The 20,401-nt window shown below is 47.0% G+C and overlaps 1 protein-coding gene across 1 annotated transcript in view; it reads left to right on the forward strand.

Moving 5' to 3' along the window:
- Positions 1–744: 744 nt before the first annotated feature.
- Positions 745–20,401, forward strand: part of ITGAX (integrin subunit alpha X) — a 47,796-nt gene continuing 28,139 nt past the window's right edge. Inside the window, exons 1-20 of the mRNA XM_026515882.4 lie at positions 745–911; positions 1,497–1,602; positions 2,884–2,987; positions 3,291–3,361; positions 3,529–3,643; positions 5,363–5,493; positions 5,611–5,756; positions 5,999–6,152; positions 6,460–6,610; positions 7,056–7,129; positions 7,324–7,453; positions 7,561–7,703; positions 7,893–8,033; positions 8,127–8,336; positions 11,697–11,827; positions 11,958–12,115; positions 12,258–12,412; positions 13,118–13,249; positions 13,339–13,412; positions 13,627–13,768. Coding sequence (XP_026371667.2) covers positions 857–911; positions 1,497–1,602; positions 2,884–2,987; positions 3,291–3,361; positions 3,529–3,643; positions 5,363–5,493; positions 5,611–5,756; positions 5,999–6,152; positions 6,460–6,610; positions 7,056–7,129; positions 7,324–7,453; positions 7,561–7,703; positions 7,893–8,033; positions 8,127–8,336; positions 11,697–11,827; positions 11,958–12,115; positions 12,258–12,412; positions 13,118–13,249; positions 13,339–13,412; positions 13,627–13,768 — 2,523 coding nt within the window. The 5' untranslated portion in view covers positions 745–856. The remainder of the gene's footprint in view (positions 912–1,496; positions 1,603–2,883; positions 2,988–3,290; positions 3,362–3,528; positions 3,644–5,362; positions 5,494–5,610; positions 5,757–5,998; positions 6,153–6,459; positions 6,611–7,055; positions 7,130–7,323; positions 7,454–7,560; positions 7,704–7,892; positions 8,034–8,126; positions 8,337–11,696; positions 11,828–11,957; positions 12,116–12,257; positions 12,413–13,117; positions 13,250–13,338; positions 13,413–13,626; positions 13,769–20,401) is intronic.

Raw genomic sequence — 20,401 nt, forward strand, 5'->3', positions numbered from 1 at the left:
CTAAATTAGGATCCTCACTTTACCCTGGCATCTGCCAGTTTTCCCTCCCCGGGCGAACTCAAGTTTCAAGGTTAAGAGGTACCTTCTGGGGCGCCTGGGTGGCACAGCGGTTAAGCGTCTGCCTTCGGCTCAGGGCGTGATCCCAGGGTCCTGGGATCGAGCCCCACATCAGGCTCCTCCGCTGGGAGCCTGCTTCTTCCTCTCCCACTCCCCCTGCTTGTGTTCCCTCTCTTGCTGGCTCTCTCTCTCTGTCAAATAAATAAAATCTTAAAAAAAAAAAAAAAAAAGAATTGCTTGGTGGGGAAAAAACCTACACATTAAAAAAAAAAAAAAAAAAAGAGGAACCTTCTGCCAGTGCAACTAGAGAAACTTGGAGAAGTGGCGTAGGGCAGGGGATTTGCATTCACCTGAACCTAGTTTGGGAAGGCAAAAGAAGTAAGTCAAGACATCTCTGGTTAGAAAAGACTCCTGGAAGAGCACCTGGGTGACTCAGTTGGTTAAGCATCTGCCTTCTGCTCAGGTCCTGGGATCAGGCCCTGCATTGGGCTTCCTGCTCAGCAAGGAGCCTGCTTCTCCCTCTCCCACTCCCCCTGCTTATGCTCTCTCTTCCTCTCTGTCAAATAAATAAATAAAATCTTAAAAAAAAAAAAAAAAGGGAAGACTCTGGGACACAGCATGTGTGGGCTGCCTCAACCCTTTTTTCTGTTTAATTTAGTCCTATTCTCCGCCCTCCGCCTCTGAGTCATGCTGACAACTTCCCTCCCTGCTTCTGGCCTCCTGACCACCTCTCTTCTCACTTGATCCCTCTGCACCCTGGTCCAGCTGTTCCTTCAGTGGCCGAGGAGCTCGGAAGCCCATGTCTGACCTTCCAGTCATGACTGGGACCAGATCATCCCTCCTCCTGTTGATGGGTAAGTCACGGGCCCAAAGGAAAGGATATGAGAAGATTGGGGTCCAGGTAGAGAGCTGAGAATGTACATGTTTTAGACACAGACATTAAGAGGGGGATCTGGAATTACATAGGGTTTGGGATCTGGAGTTTTTGGAGGGAGAGAATATTGAAGAACTAATTTTAGGGAAGTTCAAGAAATGTTAGAAAAGGAGCCAGTTGCCTGAACAATCCAGAGATTTCCCAAATAGGCAGAACAAGTCCAACTTGTGCTCTATTCACAATGTCACTTTGGCCCAAGTTTTCCTGGATTCTTCCTCCTGGAAGCCCCCAATGGTAGGGGAGGCAAAGGAGTGTCTTTAGAGCTTGTGCAATTGAAACTTCAATGCTCAATTGGTCAATTGAGTGAAGGTCAGTGGGTGAAGAGCTGTCTCTGGACTGCCTGCAGGACAGAAGCAAGGCTGAGGAAGGCCCGAGCCTGGGAGTTCAGAAGTCCAGGAGATGCTGGGGCATTGGGCCTACCGGGGAGAGCAGGCGCTGGGGGCTGGGGAGATGGAACAGGAGGAAGACCCTTTTCCAGTGTTTCTTTTCTCACCCCCTACCCCAGCCTTGGCTTCTTCTCTCTGCTTCAACTTGGACACGGACCAGCCAAAAACCTTCCTTATGGACAGTGCTGGATTTGGACACAGCGTGGTCCAGTATGGCAACGCCTGGTAAGGACTGGGTGACTGGCCTTTGCTTCTCATCAACTCCTCTCCATGCATAGGGTCCTGTCCTTCCCCATGACCCTCCTATTCTCTGTCTGGTTTGGCAATTCCCCCGGTGCTATGAAGAGTTAGACTGAAAGCAGGTGCTGTCAACTTTATTAGTTGAAGATCACAACTAATATTTATTGAGCACTTACTAAGTGCCCAGCACTGTGCCAAGCACCCTTTATGTGGGTACTGATTTATTTTATTTTATTTTATTTTATTTTATTTTAAATTCCAGTAGAGTTAACATACAGTGTTATATTAATTTCAGGTGTACAATATAGTGATTCAACACTTCCATACGTCACCTGGTGCTCGTGACAAATGCACTCCTTAATCCCCATCACCTATGTCACCCATCCCCTTATGCCCCCTCCTCTGGTAACCATTGGTTGGTTCTCTATAATTAGGAGTCTGTTTCTCTTTCCCTTTGTTTGTTTGCTTTGTTTCTTAAAGTCCACATATAAGTGAAATCATATGACTGACTGACTTACGTCACTCAGCGTAATGTTCTCCAGCTCCATCTACGTCATTGCAAATAGCAACATTTCATTCTTTTTTGTGGCTGAATAATATCTCTATCTCCATCTGTCTATATGAACCACATCTCCTTTATCCATTCATCAATTGGTAGACGCTTTGGCTGCTTCCATCTCTTGGCTGTTGTAAATAATGGTGCTATGAACAGCAGAATGCATGCAGCCCTTCAAATTAGTATTTTTGTATTATTTGGGTAAATACCCAGTAGTACAATTGCTAGATCATAGGGTAATTCTATTTTTAACTTTTTGAGGAACCTCCGTACTGTTTTCCACAGTGGCTGCACCAGTTTGCATTCCCACCAACCGTGCAAGAGGGTTCCCCTTTCTCCGCATCCTCGCCAACACCTACTGTTTCTTGTGTTGTTAATTCCAGCCATTCTGACAGGTGTGAGGTGGTATCTCATTGTGGCTTTGATTTGCATTTCCGGTGAGCATTGATGTAGTCCTCACAATAAGGTGTGTAGTTATCAACCACTCAACAAATATTTATTGAGCACCAACTATTAAATGTTTCAGGAGCCAGGCGTACACCAGAGAACCAAACAGACAAAACCCCCTCCCATGTGGATCTTACATTGTTATTCATCTCTACTTTGCAGACGGGAAAACTGAGGCTTCGAGAAGTGAAGCGAACCTGATGAGAGGCAGTCTGGCTCTGCTGTCCACATTCTGAATTGCAGTGCTCTTTGTCTCCCTCCAGGGTGGTGGTTGGAGCCCCCCAGGAGATAAAGGCGGCCAACCAAACAGGCGGCCTCTACCAGTGTGACTACAGCACGGGCAAGTGTGAGCCCATCCGCCTGCAGGGTGAGTCACTGCCCCTCCCTGGGACCCAGGTCCAGACTCCCATGCTCTGGGGAACTGCAGGGAGCACAGAAGACCCACTTCCCAGCTCCAGCTCTGTCTGAGACCCTTAACCTTCGACAGGCTTCCTGACCCCCTCATGGCCTCCCTGCCCATCACACCCCTGCACCCCCATGGCTCCATCAAGACCTGAAAGCCCTTCACTGGTCAGACTTCCTTCTCTTGCAGGGTTGAGGTGACCCCTGCTCAGATCTTACATAGCCTCCTTTGTCCTGAGGGTAACCATGCACATGTCTGTCCCCTCAGTCCCCCCGGAAGCTGTGAACATGTCCCTGGGCCTGTCCCTGGCAGCCTCCACTAACCCCTCTCAGCTGTTGGTGAGTTGCCTTGGATTGTGGAGCTGTCCTGAGGGAAGGACTGAGGACCTGGGGCTGGGGGGGGGGGGGGTTTGGGGATAGGGGTCTTGGGGAGGGTGAAGATACTGGGGTAGGAGGATGGGTTGGAAGCAGGAGCAGCTCCTCCCATCAGGTGTCTCTGTCCCTAGGCCTGTGGCCCCACAGTGCACCATATATGCAGGGAGAATGTGTACTTGTCTGGATTCTGCTTCCTGCTGGGCTCCCCTTCCTGGCAAGCCCAGAGGCTCCCGGCTGCCCTGCAGGGTGAGTGTTGGGGGCCCTGGCTCCTTTAAGGAGCACACACACTTGTGCCTGGGAGTGCGGTGGGGGCCAGAACCACTTCTTTCCAGAGTGGATAAAAAAAGAGAGACCTGGAAAAAAGTATTACTGGATGGGATAATGGTTCCAAACCCGGGCTGGGGAGTCACTGCCTGATTTGACACCTTGCCCTGTCACTGTCCCACTTTCCTATGACCTTCCCCTCTTGGAGCCTCAGTTTCTTCATCTGTCAGATGGGGATAACGACACACCCACCCCTGAGAGTGACATAAGACGATCTGTGGCCAGGGTTTAGCACTGTGCCTGGCACGTGGTGATGGCTCAATTACTACTAGTGCTGTTATTTTTAGGGAGAGGGGATTTATTTTTCCCCAATACATCCTGGGGTATAACCTATTGGTTTGTGGGAATGGGTGATGAGAATGCAGACAGTCTGAGCCGTGTGTGTGTGTGTGTGTGTGTCTGTATCTGTGCATACGCATATATATGTGCGTGCATGTGTCTGCATGAATGCTCGTATGCAAGTGTATACGTGAGTACGTGTGCATTGTGTGTGCATCTGTATACATGGGCGTGCATGTATATGTGAACATGTATGTATGAATGAGCACGTGCACACATGTATACACATGCTTATGCACGAGCCCACATGTGTATAGGGACTTGTGCATGCATGTGTGTGTGTGTGTGTACAGGTTGGGTCATAGGGCCCGGCTTCCCTAGTGTTGATAGGGATGGGAGATAAGGAGAGGAGAACAGTGAGCTTTTCAGACTTAGCCATGGCAGACCTAGGCCCCTCCCTGATTTCACATTTACACTCAGGCCCCTGGGGAGACTGACATCTGGCCACTGAATGGGGTGCCCTTCCAGTACCTCCTAGACTCTAGACTTCACCCATAGGAGCCTGGGCTCCCTTCGGAATACCCAGGCGGGAAGCTCTGGAACAGAAAGGAGAAGCTGGGAGGTCTCCTCTTGGAGACCTGGGAGAGCTTCTTTCTTTCTTTTTTTTTTTTTGACCAATTCTGAATTCACTCAGGAGGGGCCTAGGGGCCCATATTTAAGCGAAGAACAGAATAGGGCCAGTGTGTGGCTGCTGCCAGGGGTGACATTACAAACGGTGAACAAAAGTACAGTTTGGCACTGATTAATGAGGACAGACTCTGGCCAGGGACTGAAGCAGGCCCCTTTTACTGCTAGATCACGGAGATGTGGGGGAAGAGGTAGAGTAGGGCTTGGGAAAGGGACGCAGACAGCCAAGGTAGAAGGAGGGGCCCCCAGCTTCTTACCCTCTGGATTGGAGGAACTTTCACTTTTTTTAAAAAAAAGATTTTTATTTATTTATTTGAGAGAGAGACAGCCAGCGAGAGAGCGAACACAAGCAGGGGTAGTGGGAGAGGAAGAAGCAGGCTCCCAGCGGAGGAGCCTGATGTGGGGCTTGATCCCAGAATGCCAGGATCACGCCCTGAGCGAAGGCAGACGCTTAACGACTGAGCCACCCAGGCGCCCCATGCACTTTCACTTTTTATAAAGCACGCTGGCCACGCAGGTGTGAGCAGCTGTGTCACAGAGGTAGCCTCCTTAAAGACTTGAGGAGGCCAAAGGGCCCTGTTTCAGGCAGGGATTGGGGAAGCCCCTGGGTCAGCGGGCTGAGGTCCTAGGCTCTGGGAGTGCTCCTTGGAGGATTGGTGCCGCCTCTTTTCCCAGAGTGTCCGAGGCAAGAGCAGGATATTGTGTTCCTGATCGACGGCTCAGGCAGCATCTCCTCCGATGATTTTACCAAGATGCTGAATTTCGTGAAGGCTGTGATGAGCCAGTTCCAGAGACCTAACACCCAGGTGTGCCCTTGGGGGAGGGAAGGCAAGTGTGCAGGGCCCCTGTGGGAGGTTGGTGGGTGGACTGCCCAGGGTCCCGGTCAAGTGGCCTTGGCTCCCAGCCCCCTGCTATTCTCCCAGTTCTCCCTGATGCAGTTTTCCCACAATTTCCGGGTGCACTTCACTTTCAAAGACTTCACCTACAGCTCCAACCCGCTAGCCCTGCTGGAATCTGTGTATCAGCTGGGAGGATACACTCACACAGCCACAGCCATCCAAAGGGTCACGTGAGTCCTGATTTCTTCCAGGTCCTTCCCCAGAGCATCTGGGTCTTCCTTTAGGCCTCATCTATCTCCATGAGAGAGGGACAGTTTGGGACTGAAATTCAGCCTGTGGATTCCTCATCCAGCTGGGGGCCTATGGGGGGGACCAGGGCCTCCAAGAGAGAGGAACATCTCCTTCTTCTCAAAAGGCATCAAGGGCTAGCAGCAGGTCCGTTCATAGGTCTCTGGATCCTCTTCTCTGACAGAAACCAACTGTTCAGTACCTCAAGCGGGGCCCGAAAAGATGCCTCCAAGATCCTCATTGTCATCACCGATGGGCAAAAACAAGGCGACTACCTGAATTATGAGGATGTCATCCCTATGGCTGAGGCTGCGGGTATCATCCGCTATGCAGTTGGGGTACGGTGTGGACATGTCCTGCCACCACTTCCTCCCTTGCTTCCTCTTAAGGCAACTTCCCTTTCTAGGACAAAACCCCCAGCTCTCTCAGCTTCTACTACCTTCAGGACGAAAGCTGTGTTCCAGTCTGGGGGCCCTGATCCTTTCCCCCAAACTCCTTGATGCTGTCTGAGCCTCATTTTTCTCATCTGTACACTGAGTGTGATAATATTGGCCTTGTGGGGTTCTTGGAGGATATCAGCATCCGAATGTGCTAGCATATGAGATTCGTGATTGTTTCCACTGAGTTTGTCTTCACTGCGGACAGGTGGGATCGGCTTTTCAAAAGAGACATTCCTGGAAAGAATTAAATGACATTGCATCGAAGCCCTCCAATGAGTACATTTTTAAAGTGGACAATTTTGATGTTTTGAGAGACATACAAAACCAACTAAAAGAGAAGATCTTTGCCATTGAGGGTAAGTTACAGATGAAAGTACTCACTTCAGGGGCGCCTGGGTGGCACAGCGGTTAAGCGTCTGCCTTCGGCTCAGGGCGTGATCCCGGCATTCTGGGATCGAGCCCCACATCAGACTCCTCCACTATGAGCCTGCTTCTTCCTCTCCCACTCCCCTTGCTTGTGTTCCCTCTCTCGCTGGCTCTATCTCTTCAAATAAATAAAAATAAAATCTCTTCAAATAAATAAAAATAAAATCTTTAAAAAAAAAAAAAAGAAAGTACTCACTTCAGAAACCCTCACCCATAAGTGCTTTCCTTTCTTGAACCTGGACCCCCATGCCATGGGCACCAACCCATCCCTTTGGATATTAATCTCCAACATTAGATCTTCTCAAGCTGAGGTGTCCTCAGACTTGGCAAAGCCTATCTTTCCTTCTGGAACCCAGGTGTCCTGCCTTTCCCCAGGTACGCAGACCTCAAGCAGTAGTTCCTTTGAATTGGAGATGTCCCAGGAGGGCTTCAGCGCTGTGTTCACACCTGTGAGTGGGGCCCCTTTCAGGCTATTGATGTAGGAGGGAGAAGTGGGAGGAGGGAAGGTAGGGAGGGGTGTTAGATAAGAGAGTGGAGGAAGAGAATTCCAAATAAGGAGCAGAGTTGATGGCAGGCATTGCCTTGGAATAGGCTGTCTTCTTTTGGCTCAGGCTTGCTCATCCCTGGAATCCTCTCCTCCCAGGATGGACCAGTTCTGGGGGCTGTGGGGAGCTTCAGCTGGTCTGGTGGTGCCTTCCTGTACGCCCCAAACAAGAGCCCCACTTTCATCAACATGTCTCAAGAGAATGTGGACATGAGGGACTCTTACCTGGGTGAGAAAAGTCTGTGGATGGGGCACAGGTGGGAGATGAGCTGCCTGGGAAGGACAGGAGCTCAGGGGCTGGGGAGGAAGACTTTGTGCTGAGGCCTGCCCCCTCAGGTTACTCCGCTGAGCTGGCCTTTTGGAAGGGGGTCCAGAGCCTGATCCTGGGGGCTCCCCGTCATCAGCATACTGGGAAAGCTGTCATCTTCACCCAGACGTCCGAGCAATGGAGGCCGAAAGCTGAAGTCACAGGGACCCAGGTTGGGTGTTGAGGAAGCCAGAGTGGAACATGAGGGTGGCAGGGTCTCCATGGGCAGAGAGGGAGGAGATGAAGGGGTTTGGGAGCCCGTGGGGGGAAGGTCCCTGTGGCTGGGGAGAAGTGGGACCTGTCCCAGAACGGGGTGCCACTGTCAGGGGCAGGCAGGGTGACCTCAGGCTCTGCCCTGCAGATTGGCTCCTACTTTGGGGCCTCCCTCCTCACTGTGGACGTGGATAGAGATGGCAGCTCTGACCTTGTCCTCATCGGGGCTCCCCATTACTACAAGCCGACCCAGGGGGGCCAGGTGTCTGTGTGTCCCTTCCCCCAGGGGGTGAGTGTCTGATGAGAGCTGGGCTGGGTGGGGCCTGGGTATGGGATGGAGGGGTTGCCTGGGTTGGGACCTGACACTGCTTTTGTTCTGCAGAGGGCTAAGTGGCAGTGTGAGGTCATTCTCTGTGGGGAGCAGGGCCACCCCTGGGGCCGCTTTGGGGCAGCCCTGACAGTGCTGGGGGATGTGAATGGGGACAAGCTGACAGACGTGGCCATCGGGGCCCCAGGAGAGCAGGAGAGCCGGGGTGCCGTCTACCTCTTTCATGGAACCTCAAGACCGGGCATCAGCCCCTCCCACAGTCAGGTGAGGCCTGGTCACAGGTCCTGTTGTTACAACAACTTCTCCCTTGCTTCTCCTTGTTTTCTATTCTGCCACCTGGAAAATTCTCATTTACCTCATCTTACTTCCTTTGCCCAGCACTGGCTCCTTGTAGGCAGCAAGCAAAATCTGCGGAATTTTAGAAATGAAAACATTGGTATATTCTCTGCTTTGTATGAGGACTTGATTTTTGAGTGAGATCTCCACTTAGGCCTTTTAATCCCCCAGTGGCTTTACAAGGTACATAGGCCAGGCATTAACAGACCCACTTTAGACATAAAATCTGGGGTATGGAGAATACCAATGATTTGACTTGTCCAAGGTTTATAGTGGATCAGGAATGGTGATGAGGTAGGTTCCAATCTCCTGCCTTCTAACCCAGTTCTTGGTCTCTTGGTGGCTCCCAGCTGCCAGTCTAGGTCGGGCTGCCTCAGTCTGCCTGTCTACTCATCCCTTCTTCTCCCTGGATGCTCTATGACCATTTCCTCATGCCGTCCGCTGTCCTGCCAAATGCCTGTCCCTATGGGGGAAGTTCCTTGACAAGGGAGGGCTTCTTCCCTTAGCAAAAGTTAAAGAAAGCTCCAATTAAAAAATAGGCAGGGGCGCCTGGGTGGCACAGCGGTTAAGCGTCTGCCTTCGGCTCAGGGCGTGATCCCGGCGTTATGGGATCGAGCCCCACATCAGGCTCCTCCGCTATGAGCCTGCTTCTTCCTCTCCCACTCCCCCTGCTTGTGTTCCCTCTCTCACTGGCTGTCTCTCTCTCTGTCGAATAAATAAATAAATAAATCTTTAAAAAAAATAAAAATAAAAAATAGGCAAAGACATTTCTGCAAAGATGATATACAAAGGACCAATGCACATATGAAAAGTTGCTAAACATCATTGGTCATCAGTCATCACCAAATCAAAACCACAATGAGACACCACTTCCCATCCACTGGGATGGCTAGAACCAAAAGACAGATAATAACAAGCGTTGCTGAGGATGTGGAAAATTTGGTACCCTCCAACTCTGCTGGTGGGAATATCAAGTGCTGCAGCTACTTTGGAATACCTCTGACCGTTTCTCAAAGGTTATATGTAGAGCTACTGTATGACCCAGCAAATGCATACTGTATGAACCAAGAGAATTGAAAGCCTATCTCCACACAAAAAGTTATACATGCATGTTCATAGTAGCATTACTGATGATATCTAAAAGGTGGAAACAACCCAAATGTCCATTAGCGGATGAACACATAAATTCCATTGTAAATAAATATGCATACGATGGACTATTATTTGGCCATGAAAGGAATGAAAAGCTAGTATTTGCTATAACATGAATGAGCCCTGAAGACATTATGCGAAGTGCAAGAAGCCATTAACGAAAGGGCTCATATCGTAGGATTCTATGTATATGAAATGTAAACAGGTAAACCCATAGAGACAGAAAGTAGATAAGGGGTTGTCAGGGGCTGGTGGCAGAGGAAAACCAAGGACATGGGGGTGAGTGATAAGGGGTATGGATTTTTTTGGGGGGGGTGATGAAAATGTTCTAAAAGTGATAGTGACATAACTCTGAGAATATCATAAAACCACTGAGTTGTATACTTTAAGAGAGCGAATGGTATGGTGTATGAATAATATCTCAAAAAGTTGTTAGAAAAAAATATCAAAGAAGATCCCTACCGGACTGTTACTTCCAGGCTAAAGGATCTTAGTCATTGCACACCTCTCTGGGCTCAGTCTCCTCATCTGTAAAATGGTGATAGTAAGAGAACCGACCTCACTGGGCCGCTGCTGTGAGGAGTAAATGAGTTAGTGCATACAGAGTATATACACGGTATAAATATACATCTGTGCCTGGCATATAATAGGTATTACGGTATCATAATCAACTATTGTTTGTTTGTTTGTTTTTTTTAAGATTTTATTTATTTATTCGACAGAGATAGAGACAGCCAGCGAGAGAGGGAACACAAGCAGGGGGAGTGGGAGAGGAAGAAGCAGGCTTCTAGCGGAGGAGCCTGATGTGGGGCTCGATCCCATAACACCGGGATCACGCCCTGAGCCGAAGGCAGATGCTTAACCACTGTGCCACCCAGGCGCCCCTATAATCAACTATTGTTAATACAGTTTAACAATTGAAGGGGTTCTGAAGAACTTGGAACTTCCAGAAGAGAACAAAAGGCTTTGTTGACAATAACACCTGATGTCAAGAAACCTCATTCATTCCACACCAGTTGGTTTGACTTCCCCTTGCTGCAGTTTAAAGGCGTATCTATGGACACCCTCACTGCAAATATCACTTGAGTTATACCTGAAACGCTTGACTGTAAGAGGAGATCTTTCGAGATTTGCTGGTCCGCCGTGATTTTCTTCCTTCCCACTACAATGTATCCCACCACATTATTTGACTGGGAAGGACTCGCTTTGTTCCCACTGGGCCCACACACCAACCTGAGGCTATGGTGGGAAGATCACTTGACTGGGTTTGTGCTGTCTCTACCTGCCTCTTCCTTTCTAGATGTCCTTAGTAATTGGTAAATTTCTCTTGCATTTTATTATTACTATGCTTAATGTTTGCCTCCAGCAGTGCCTAGAGATTTTAAAGGGCACGTTCTCCAAGGGGTTGGTCATTATAAGAGTAATGGAAATAAAAGAGAAGGAACCCCCAGGGGAGGCAAGTTTCCAGAGCATAGAATTTTCTTATGGGTACAGCCACTCCTGATCCCAACTCTTTCCCTCCTTGTCCTCTGAAGAGATAGGGTGGCCCTGGGGAGCAAAAAGGGGCCTTGGGCATGGGGTCAGAGGATCTGATTTCAGGTTTGGAGTTGGCTTCTTAAAGGCTGTGTGGCCTTGACACTGTCTGCAAAGTGGAAAGTGGGGCTAGCTGAGCTCTGAGGTCCCTTCTAACTCCAATACTCATCATAATCAGTGACTAGGGACCTTTGCTGTTCAAAGAACTATATGCATTAATTCATTTACTACTCACAGCTAAACTCCAAGGTATTATTATCCCCATGTGAAAGATGGGGAAACTGAGGCACAGTAAGATTGGATTCTGGCCCAAGTCCTCATGGTTCATGAGAAGAGCCAGAGTTGGACCTGGGACTAAGTAGATGAATGAATGAGACACAGGTCACCAGGCCAAGCTTTCAATCACCGCTTCTTCATTTATGTCTTAGGGGTCTTTTCTCTGGTCATCATTTCCCCACCCTACCTCCTCTTTTTAGGCACGTCTTTTCACTACTCACCTCTTTTTTCTGTCTCCCACTTGCCTACCTCCCTGTTCCTCTTGTTGCTGATTTCCAACTTGTTTCCATCGCTCTCAACCCGACTTGTCTTTCCCTCTCTGTCCAGAGGATCTCAGCCTCCCAGCTCTCCCCCAGGCTCCAGTATTTTGGACAGTCACTGAGTGGGGGTCAGGACCTTACCCTGGATGGACTGGTGGACCTTGCTGTGGGGGCCCAGGGGCAGGTGCTGCTGCTCAGGTGAGAAAATCCACCTCGGACACTTCTAGATCATTCTAAGTCTGCCTAGGATTTCAGCCTTCATCACCCGCATCCCAGTTTGCCCTTCTGGGACCAAGGGCCTGCCCTCAGCTCAGTGTTCTGCCCACAGGACCAGACCTGTACTCAGGGCGCGGATGAGCGTCCGATTCAAACCTGCAGAGATAGCCAGGTCTCTGTTTGAGTGTCAGAAAGAGACCTCCTCTGTCAACACCCTGGGTGATGCCGATGTCTGCCTTCAGATTTATGAAAGTCCCAAGAATCGGCTGGGTGAGTCCTCGCCTCTCTGACCCAAGATACCCTGGTCCTTAGAGTCCCTCAGCTCAGGATTCCTGTCTGCTGCCCTGACCCTTGTCCACCTGCGGAGTTTCTAGCTCTCTCAGCCCTCCTTATTCCCTCCTTTCCCTTACAGGTAACCTCCAAAGCTCTGTGACCTTTGACCTGACCCTCGACCCTGGCCGCCAGAATCCCCGTGCCATCTTTGAGGAGACAAAGACCTGGAACCTGACTCGTGTCCGAGACCTTGGGCTGAGACAGCACTGTGAGACTGTGAAGTTACTGCTCCTGGTAAGGGGACCTCGGAGCCCTGGGGATGGCAGAGATTCTGCGGCTGGCAGTGGGCTGGGCAGAGAAGGAACAGGGAGTGTTCTGGTTCTCACTGTGGCTTAGCCCTCCCACAGGACCTGGCAGGCAGGAGGCGCATAACACTGGTTACTTCATGAGTAAGTGAGTGAGCGAAGGAACAAACGAAGGGGTCATCTGCAACTGCTGAGGCCACACAGTTGGATTTTAGGAGAGTACCACTGCTTCAGAGAACTATGGGGTGATGCGCTGGGATTCTTTTAGGAGCTGCTTCTCTGAGATAGGCCCTGTCCTAGGCACTGGGGACACGGCAGTGGACAAAATAGGCCCACAGGAAACTCTGAGAGAAGGCCAAGAACAATCGAGTTCCTAGATAATAGATGTCAGGTAGTGATGAATGCTCTGAAAAAAGACAAAGTCAGGGAGGAGAGTAGAGAAGGTGTTGGGAGACCTCTTGGATCAGGTAAAGTTTGGGAAGATCATGAGTAGAATGAGTGAGCCATGTGGGACACGGTGGGGAAGGAATTTAAGGCAGAAAGCAGGCAAAGGAGAGGTTCTGCATGGTGGAATTTTAGCAATTGAGCCCAACTGGGTATCATTATTGCCCCATTTTACAGATGAGGGGACAGGGCACGGCTAGTGACTGTAAAGATGCATTAGCCGCTGCTGTCTTCAACGTCTATCCTCTAGGCCTGTGTGGAGGACACAGTGACCCCCATCACCTTGCGTCTCAACTTCTCCCTGGTGGGCAAGCCTATCCCTTCCTTTGGAAACCTCCAGCCTATGTTGGCTGTGGATGCTCAGAGATATTACACAGCCTCTGTAAGTCCTGGTATTGGAATCTTCCAGAAGGGAGTGGAGGGTGTGCACTCCAGATCTTGGGGAAAACCCTGTTTTGCTTTCCCTCTCAGCTCCCCTTTGAGAAGAATTGTGGAACTGACCATGTCTGCCAGGATGACCTCGGCATCTCCTTTGGCTTCTCAGGGTGAGCTACCACTCCCTTAGACCTGCCCTGGTTCCCCAGCTCCTCTTCTGGAACCTGGAGCTCTTGCTCTGGCTCTCCCTAACATTTCTAGCCTGTGCTCAGAAAGACATCCTGTCCCCTATTTCTCCCCTACCTCCCCACTCTGTGTTTCATCCCCAGACCATTTCTAGCCCCGGTCCCAGAACCATCTCCTGCCCTCTACCCCAACATCTAGCTTGGAGACCCTGTTGGTGGGGAGTACCCTGGAGCTGAATATGAAAGTGGTGGTGTGGAATGATGGTGAGGACTCCTATGGAACCACAGTCACCCTCTTCTACCCACCAGGGCTGTCTTATCGACGCGTGGCAGGGATCAAGGTATTTCTTTCTGGGGAAGAAAGCATCTGATGGCTGGAGATCAGCAGAAACTCCTGTGCTGGGTTCAAAGCTCAGGCAGGTGCTACCATTGCTTAGCAACCTCTTGTAAGCCAAGAGGTCTGGGCTGATCATGGTTGGATGGATATGGTCATGTTTCTGGGGCTTGCTTTGGCTCATACTGTGTTCGACTCTTGGTATTGCATTTTAGAGACACTGACTGTCAGGAACGAGTTCTCACAAGGCTGCTAATGTGGAGAGAGAGGGGAGCCTGCCTTAAATTTCTTTGTATTCCACATCATATCAATATTCCTTTTAAAGAAAGCATATCTTGACCTTCAAATATTTTAAAACACTGTTCTGTATGAGAAAGAGTTGAATTTATTGGTTACTCGAGATCAGGATTTTGCATACTTTGGTAACCAGACCTAAGTCTGTATGCCCGATGCCCAGCAAAGTCAATCACTGAGACATTGAGTATGAAGCAAGGAAAGGGTTTATTGAAGAGACAGCCAAACCAGGAGACAGGAAAGCCAGCCTCAAATTTATCCCCTCTAAGTGGGAAAGTCAGAGATTCTTAAGGCAAATAAAAAGGGTCTGGTTATAGGGGAGAGGAGCTATGTGACTTCAGAATCAGATAAAGATAATTAATAAGTAGGGGAAGGTTGATTTTGCTATCTGTGCCTGCTAGAAGCTTCTGTATGTGTTTTCATGCAATCCATAACCAGAAAATGTCATCCTTAACGTGATCCGAGGGTGGGATTTTAGGACCGTCTATGTCAAAAGTTCATCCATTGGACACTTGGGCATGCTCAGAGACAGTCAGTGGTCTTGACTGGTTTTGGTCATTTTCTTAGTGAAGCCTTGAGTCTCCGTAGGGCAACTAAATCAATATTCTGTTACCACGGCAGCAGGCAAGATTCTATAGAAACATAGTGGCAGGCTGCATTCTGAGAACAAGCAGATTTGGGTAAAAATTTGCAGTTGCCCTTATTAGTGCCATTAACTCTTCGGTTACTGGCTTCTATCCCCACTGTCTTTGGATCATTCCTCATTCTTGAGGCAGTTGGGAAGATGACAGCTCTAGCTGCTTCCTGCTGAAATAGTAAGGAGATCAGGGTTAGAGGAACGGAAACTTTTTGTGCTCATTTGGAAATATTCCTTTATCCCAGTTTGTAAGCCAACATTCTGCATTATCGGTATGTTTGTACTTTTTCTTTGGTTTTTCTTTGTTGTTTTTTTCTTTTTTTAAAATTAATTAATTAATATTTTATTGTTATGTTAGTCACCATGCAGTACGGCATTAGTACAACATTTTATATTACACTTTATGATTAAGTAGCAAAGAAGGAGAGTTAGGAATATGGATATTCCAAATATGAGTAATCCTAGGAAAATTAACTTAATTTCTTGGAGGATCCAAGAAAATAACTGTGAACACCAGTCCAAATCTGAATCTGAGACTTCAGGGGAGAGTCATGGTAACCAAGTAGCTCATTTGCTTCTTTTTGTGAAGACAACCTTCAATTTCTGAGGAAGCATTAATATATGTGCCGCAGGATGAATTCGCTTCTACGCAGACACCTCGCTCTGCTGAAATATAATCTAAAGCAATTATATTATCTGACACTATGCTGACCAAAGAGTCTAAGGCCTTTTGTTGGGCTCCTTGGCTTGGGCAGCTTCATTTGCTATAATTCCTAAAGTTATTGAAAAAAAAATTTCTTTTTAAGATTTTATTTATTTATTTGACATAGAGACAGCCAGCCAGCGAGAGAGGGAACACAGGCAGGGGGAGTGGGAGAGGAAGAGCCAGGCTCCCAGCAGAAGAGCCTGATGTGGGGCTCGATCCCAGAATGCCGGGATCACGCCCTGAGCCGAAGGCAGACGCTCAACGACTGAGGCACCCACGTGCCCCTATTGAAAAATTTCTAATTGTATGTCCATGTGCTGCCATTCCCCACCATGGCAGTAATGTGCTCCCAAACATGTACCAAATTCCATCTTCTTGATTTCTGGGAAGATAATCAGAATATTTTGTGACTTCTCTTTTTAACCTGTAGAATAGTTGAGAGAACTGGTCCAATGCTGATTTTATTAGAATTATATGTGAAGGGGCGCCTGGGTGGCACAGTCGTTAAGCTTCTGCCTTCGGCTCAGGGCGTGATCCCAGCGTTCTGGGATCAAACCCCACATCAGGCTCTTCACTGGGAGCCTGCTTCTTCCTCTCCCACTCCCCCTGCTTGTGTTCCGTCTCTCGCTGGCTGTCTCTCTCTGTCAAATAAATAAATAAAATCTTTAAAAAAAAAAGAATTATATGTGAAAAATGGGATGACCAGACATCCTAAAAGACAAGTACCTTCATTCTTCACCCATTCAAACATTCATATCGCTAAGGGAAGTATTGATATCCACAGACAAAAATGTAACGTAGGGGTTCACATAGCACTCCTCTTAATTTATGGGGGTTAATACTTTCACTTTGCAGAATCATTGAAGGTATCACTTGAAACCAAGAAGAATATAGTTAAGTTTGGTGTAACTGGTAAGACGTTATACAGGAAGGAGTGTGGGGGCCTCATGTGGTCAAGTTTTTTTAGTTTGCAGCGTTGTACAGAGAGCAGCAGGGCAAGATGAGTAACTTTTGTTAAAACAGCGTATTTCCCCCAAATCTCTGAAAGGTGGCGAAAGGAAAAAGGGTCAGTTAAATTTACAAGAGGTGAAATTATTAACTGCGATGATTATATTGTAAACATAAGAATGACAAGCTTCTTGGGGTGGATTCCAATCACTGAATGTGAAAGGTCCATATTTTGGGTTAGCTAGGAGAAAACAAGGGATGGGAGCAGTGAGGGAGGCTGGCTTGATTAACCTGACTATAAGCTAATGGAATGCATCAATTTAGACATATTGAAAAATTAGGAACCAGAGAAAAGTTGGTTACAGACATTACTATTGGGTCACTGCTGGGGTGTGGGGTGACATATCCAGCAGCAAGAAAGATTGCCAGCCTTGGCTAATGTTTGAGAAATCCTAATCATGGAATTATCTTTCCAAGCTTGAGAGGTTGTAACCAATAGGAAAATGCAAAGAGAAAAAGGAATAACATTCATAGCGTATAAACTATTAATAAGTCATAGGTTATTTGTTACTTATCGATTGTTTTCTTCAGACCAGCTCTCCTAAATAACAGTTCCAGGTTCGTCACAAGTTCACTGGTCCAAGCAGTGTTCTTTCCCATGTTCCTCTTGCTGAAAGGGCATAGAGAACCCGTGGATTCTTGCGGAACCAGCTTAATTTGAGTGTGATAAATCTATGGCTTAATTCCCTTTAGTTTCACTGAAGAACGGTGGTCAACAGCACCTAAGAAGGTCCTGTCCACTGAGGTTGGAGTTGGTCCTCTCGGTCTTTAATAACACCAAGTCTTCAGGATTCAAGTGGTGTAAGAGTCCATCTGTGGAGTATGTCAACCTGCTAGAAGCTAACTTACGTATAGCACTTAGAATATTTCCCCCAAATTGAATGTACCTGATAGTAGCCACTTCCCTAACACGAGCCCCATCAGGAACTCTAAGCCATGAAAAGAATGAAGAAAGTGACCTTCATAAAACATTTCTTAGGGGATTAAACCAAGCCTAATTTAGGGGCCACTTTTACCTGAAGTGGAGCAATGGCCAGAATTTTCCCCAATTGAAGTTGGTTTCTTGGCAGATTTTTATCAGTTTTTTTTTAAGCATATGGTTCATTTCTTTTTCTGTTTTCCCCAGTCGATCGGGGTCTCCAGGAAGTATATAATGTCCATTGAACGCCCAAAGCATTAGACAATGCTTGTGTGACTTTTGCCACAAATGCTTCTCCATCGTCACTCTGAATTGTTTGTGGCAATCCAAACCTAGGAATGATTTCATTTAAAAAGTGTCTTGACAGCTTCTGAAAACTTCTCTGAATGGCGTGAAAAACCCTCAACCCAACTTGTAAAGGTGTCTACAAATTCTAGAAAATATTGAAAATTACCTGTTGTTTTTGGCACCATGGAAAAGTCTTTCTACTAGTCTTCTCCAGGTTTGGTGCCTGTAACTTACATACCTTTTAGGACTGGTGGGAGTTCAGTCCTAACATTGTTTTGTGGCACAAATGTCACAGTTTTGGACCATCTTTTAAATTGTTCTCGAATATTTGGATCCATAATAATTTTCTGGATCCATTGCAGAACAGCATTTTGTCCAAAATGGGTGCTTTGGTGAATATCACTAATTATCTCTTCCATATCTTATTCCTTATTCCTTATATTTCCAACCAGTTTCAGTGCCAGTATTATGTCTAAACATCCATCCCTTAGCTCTTCTTAGGTCTTCAGAGGAATATTGGGGTTGATATGTTGTTAAATCTATGTCTGGTACTAAAGCCATTATAAAGGGTTTGGGAGTCTTTCATCGGGGCTGCGAATTTGGCGTTTTGATCTGCCTAATTGTTCTCTTGGGCAATCAGTCCAATTTCTGGTGTCCCAAGCAGGGGACAATAGCTACCTCCTTGAATTCCAAAACAACTTCTAGTACTTCTAAAATCTCTTTGGCTTTTTTAATTTCTCTATTTCCTGAATTTAACAACCCTCCTTCCTTCCAAATGGCTCCATGTGCATAGACTGCCAAAAAGGTATATTTAGAATCAGTAAAAACAGTCACGTCTTGTCCTTACCTCTCTGGAGGCTCTTATGAGAGCTATGGTTTCAGCTTTCTGAGTGGAGATACTTGGTGGGAGGGCTTCTACTTCTAATGTTTGCTGATGGGTCACCGCTGTATACCCAGTTCTTTATTGTCCTTGATCCATACTGTACTGTTGCAGTCCGTGAACATCTCAAGGTCATGATTTTCCAATGGCAGATCCATCGAGCCAGGCTGGGATAAACTTGTTTAATTATCTGTATACAGTCATGTGTGGGTCCCTCAGTGTTGGTGGGGAGCAAGGTGGCTGGGTTCAAGGTGGAGACCACTCTCTTTTTTTTTATTTAAATTCGATTAGCCAAGTATAGTACATCATTAGTTTTTGATATAATGTTCAATGATTCATTAGTTGAGACATTTTCTTTTTCTTTCTTTCTTTCCTTCTCTCTCTTTTTTCTTTCTTTCTTTCTTTCTTTCTTTTTCCATTTTGTTCTGTTCTTTTTTTTTATTATTAGTTATGTTAGTCACCATACAGTACATCATTATTTTTTGATGTAGTGTTTCATGATTCATTATTTGCATATAACACCGAGTGCTCCATGCAATACATGCCCTCCTTACTACCCATCACCGGCCTATCCCATTCCCCCACCCCCTCCCCTCTGAAGCCCTCAGTTTGTTTCCCAGAGTCCATAGTCTCTTATGGTTCGTCTCCCCCTCTGTTTCCTCCACCTTCAGTTTTCCCTTCCTTTTCCTAATGTCCTTCGTGTTATTCCTTATGTTCCAGATATGAGTGAAATTATATGATAATTGCCTTTCCCTACTTGACTTATTTCATTTAGCATAATCTCCTCCAGTTCCATCCATGTTGATGCAAATATTGGGTAATCATCCTTTCTGATGGCTGAGTAATTTTTCATTGTATATATGGACCACATCTTCTTTATCCATTTGTCTGTTGAAGGGCATCTCGGCTCCTTCCACAGTTTGGCTATTGTGGACATTGCTGCCATGAACATTGGGGTGCATGTGGCCCTTCTTTTCACTACATCTGTATCTTTGGGGTAAATACCCAGTAGTGCAATTGTTGGTTCATAGGGTAGCTTTATTCTTAATATCTTGAGTAACCTCCATACTATTTTCCAGAGTGGTTGTACGAACTTGCATTCCCACCAACAGTGTAAGAGGGTTCTCCTTTCTTTACAACCTCTCCAACATTTGTTGTTTCCTGCCTTGTTAATTTTTGCCATTCTAACTGGTGTAAGGTGGTATCTCATTGTGGTTTTGATTTGTATTTCCCTGATGGCGAATGATGTTGAGCATTTTTTCATGTGTCTATTAGCCATTTGTATGTCTTTTTTGGCAAAATGTCTGTCCATGTCTTCTGCCTGTTTTTTGACTGGGTTATTAGTTTTTTGAGTGTTGAGTTTGAAAAGTTCTTTATAGATTTTGGATACCAGCCCTTTATCTGTAGTGTCATTTGCAAATATCTTCTCCCATTCCGTGGGTTGCCTCTTTGTTTTGTTGACTGTTTCCTTGGCTGTGCAGAAGCTTTTTATCTTGATGAAGTCCCAAAAGTTCATTTTTGCTTTTGTTGCCCTTGCCTTTGGAGACGTGTCTGGTAAGAAGTTGCTGTGGCCGGTGTTGAAGAGGTCACCGCCTATGTTCTCCTCTAGGATTTTGATGGATTCCTGTCTCACATCGAGGTCTTTCATCCATTTTGAGTTTATCTTTGTGTATGGTGTGAGAGAATGGTCCAGTTTCATTCTTCTGTATATAGCTGTCCAATTTTCCCAGCACCATTTATTGAAGAGACTGTCTTTTTTCCATGGGATATTTTTTCCTGCTTCGTCAAAGATTAGTTGATCATAGAGTTGAGGGTCCATTTCTGGGCTCTCTATTCTCTTCCATGGGTCTATGTGTCTGTTTTTGTGCCAGTACCATGCTGTCTAGGTAATCACAGCTTTGTAATATA

The sequence above is a fragment of the Ursus arctos genome, unplaced genomic scaffold (genome assembly GCF_023065955.2).
Source record: "Ursus arctos isolate Adak ecotype North America unplaced genomic scaffold, UrsArc2.0 scaffold_2, whole genome shotgun sequence".
Lineage (NCBI taxonomy): Eukaryota > Metazoa > Chordata > Mammalia > Carnivora > Ursidae > Ursus > Ursus arctos.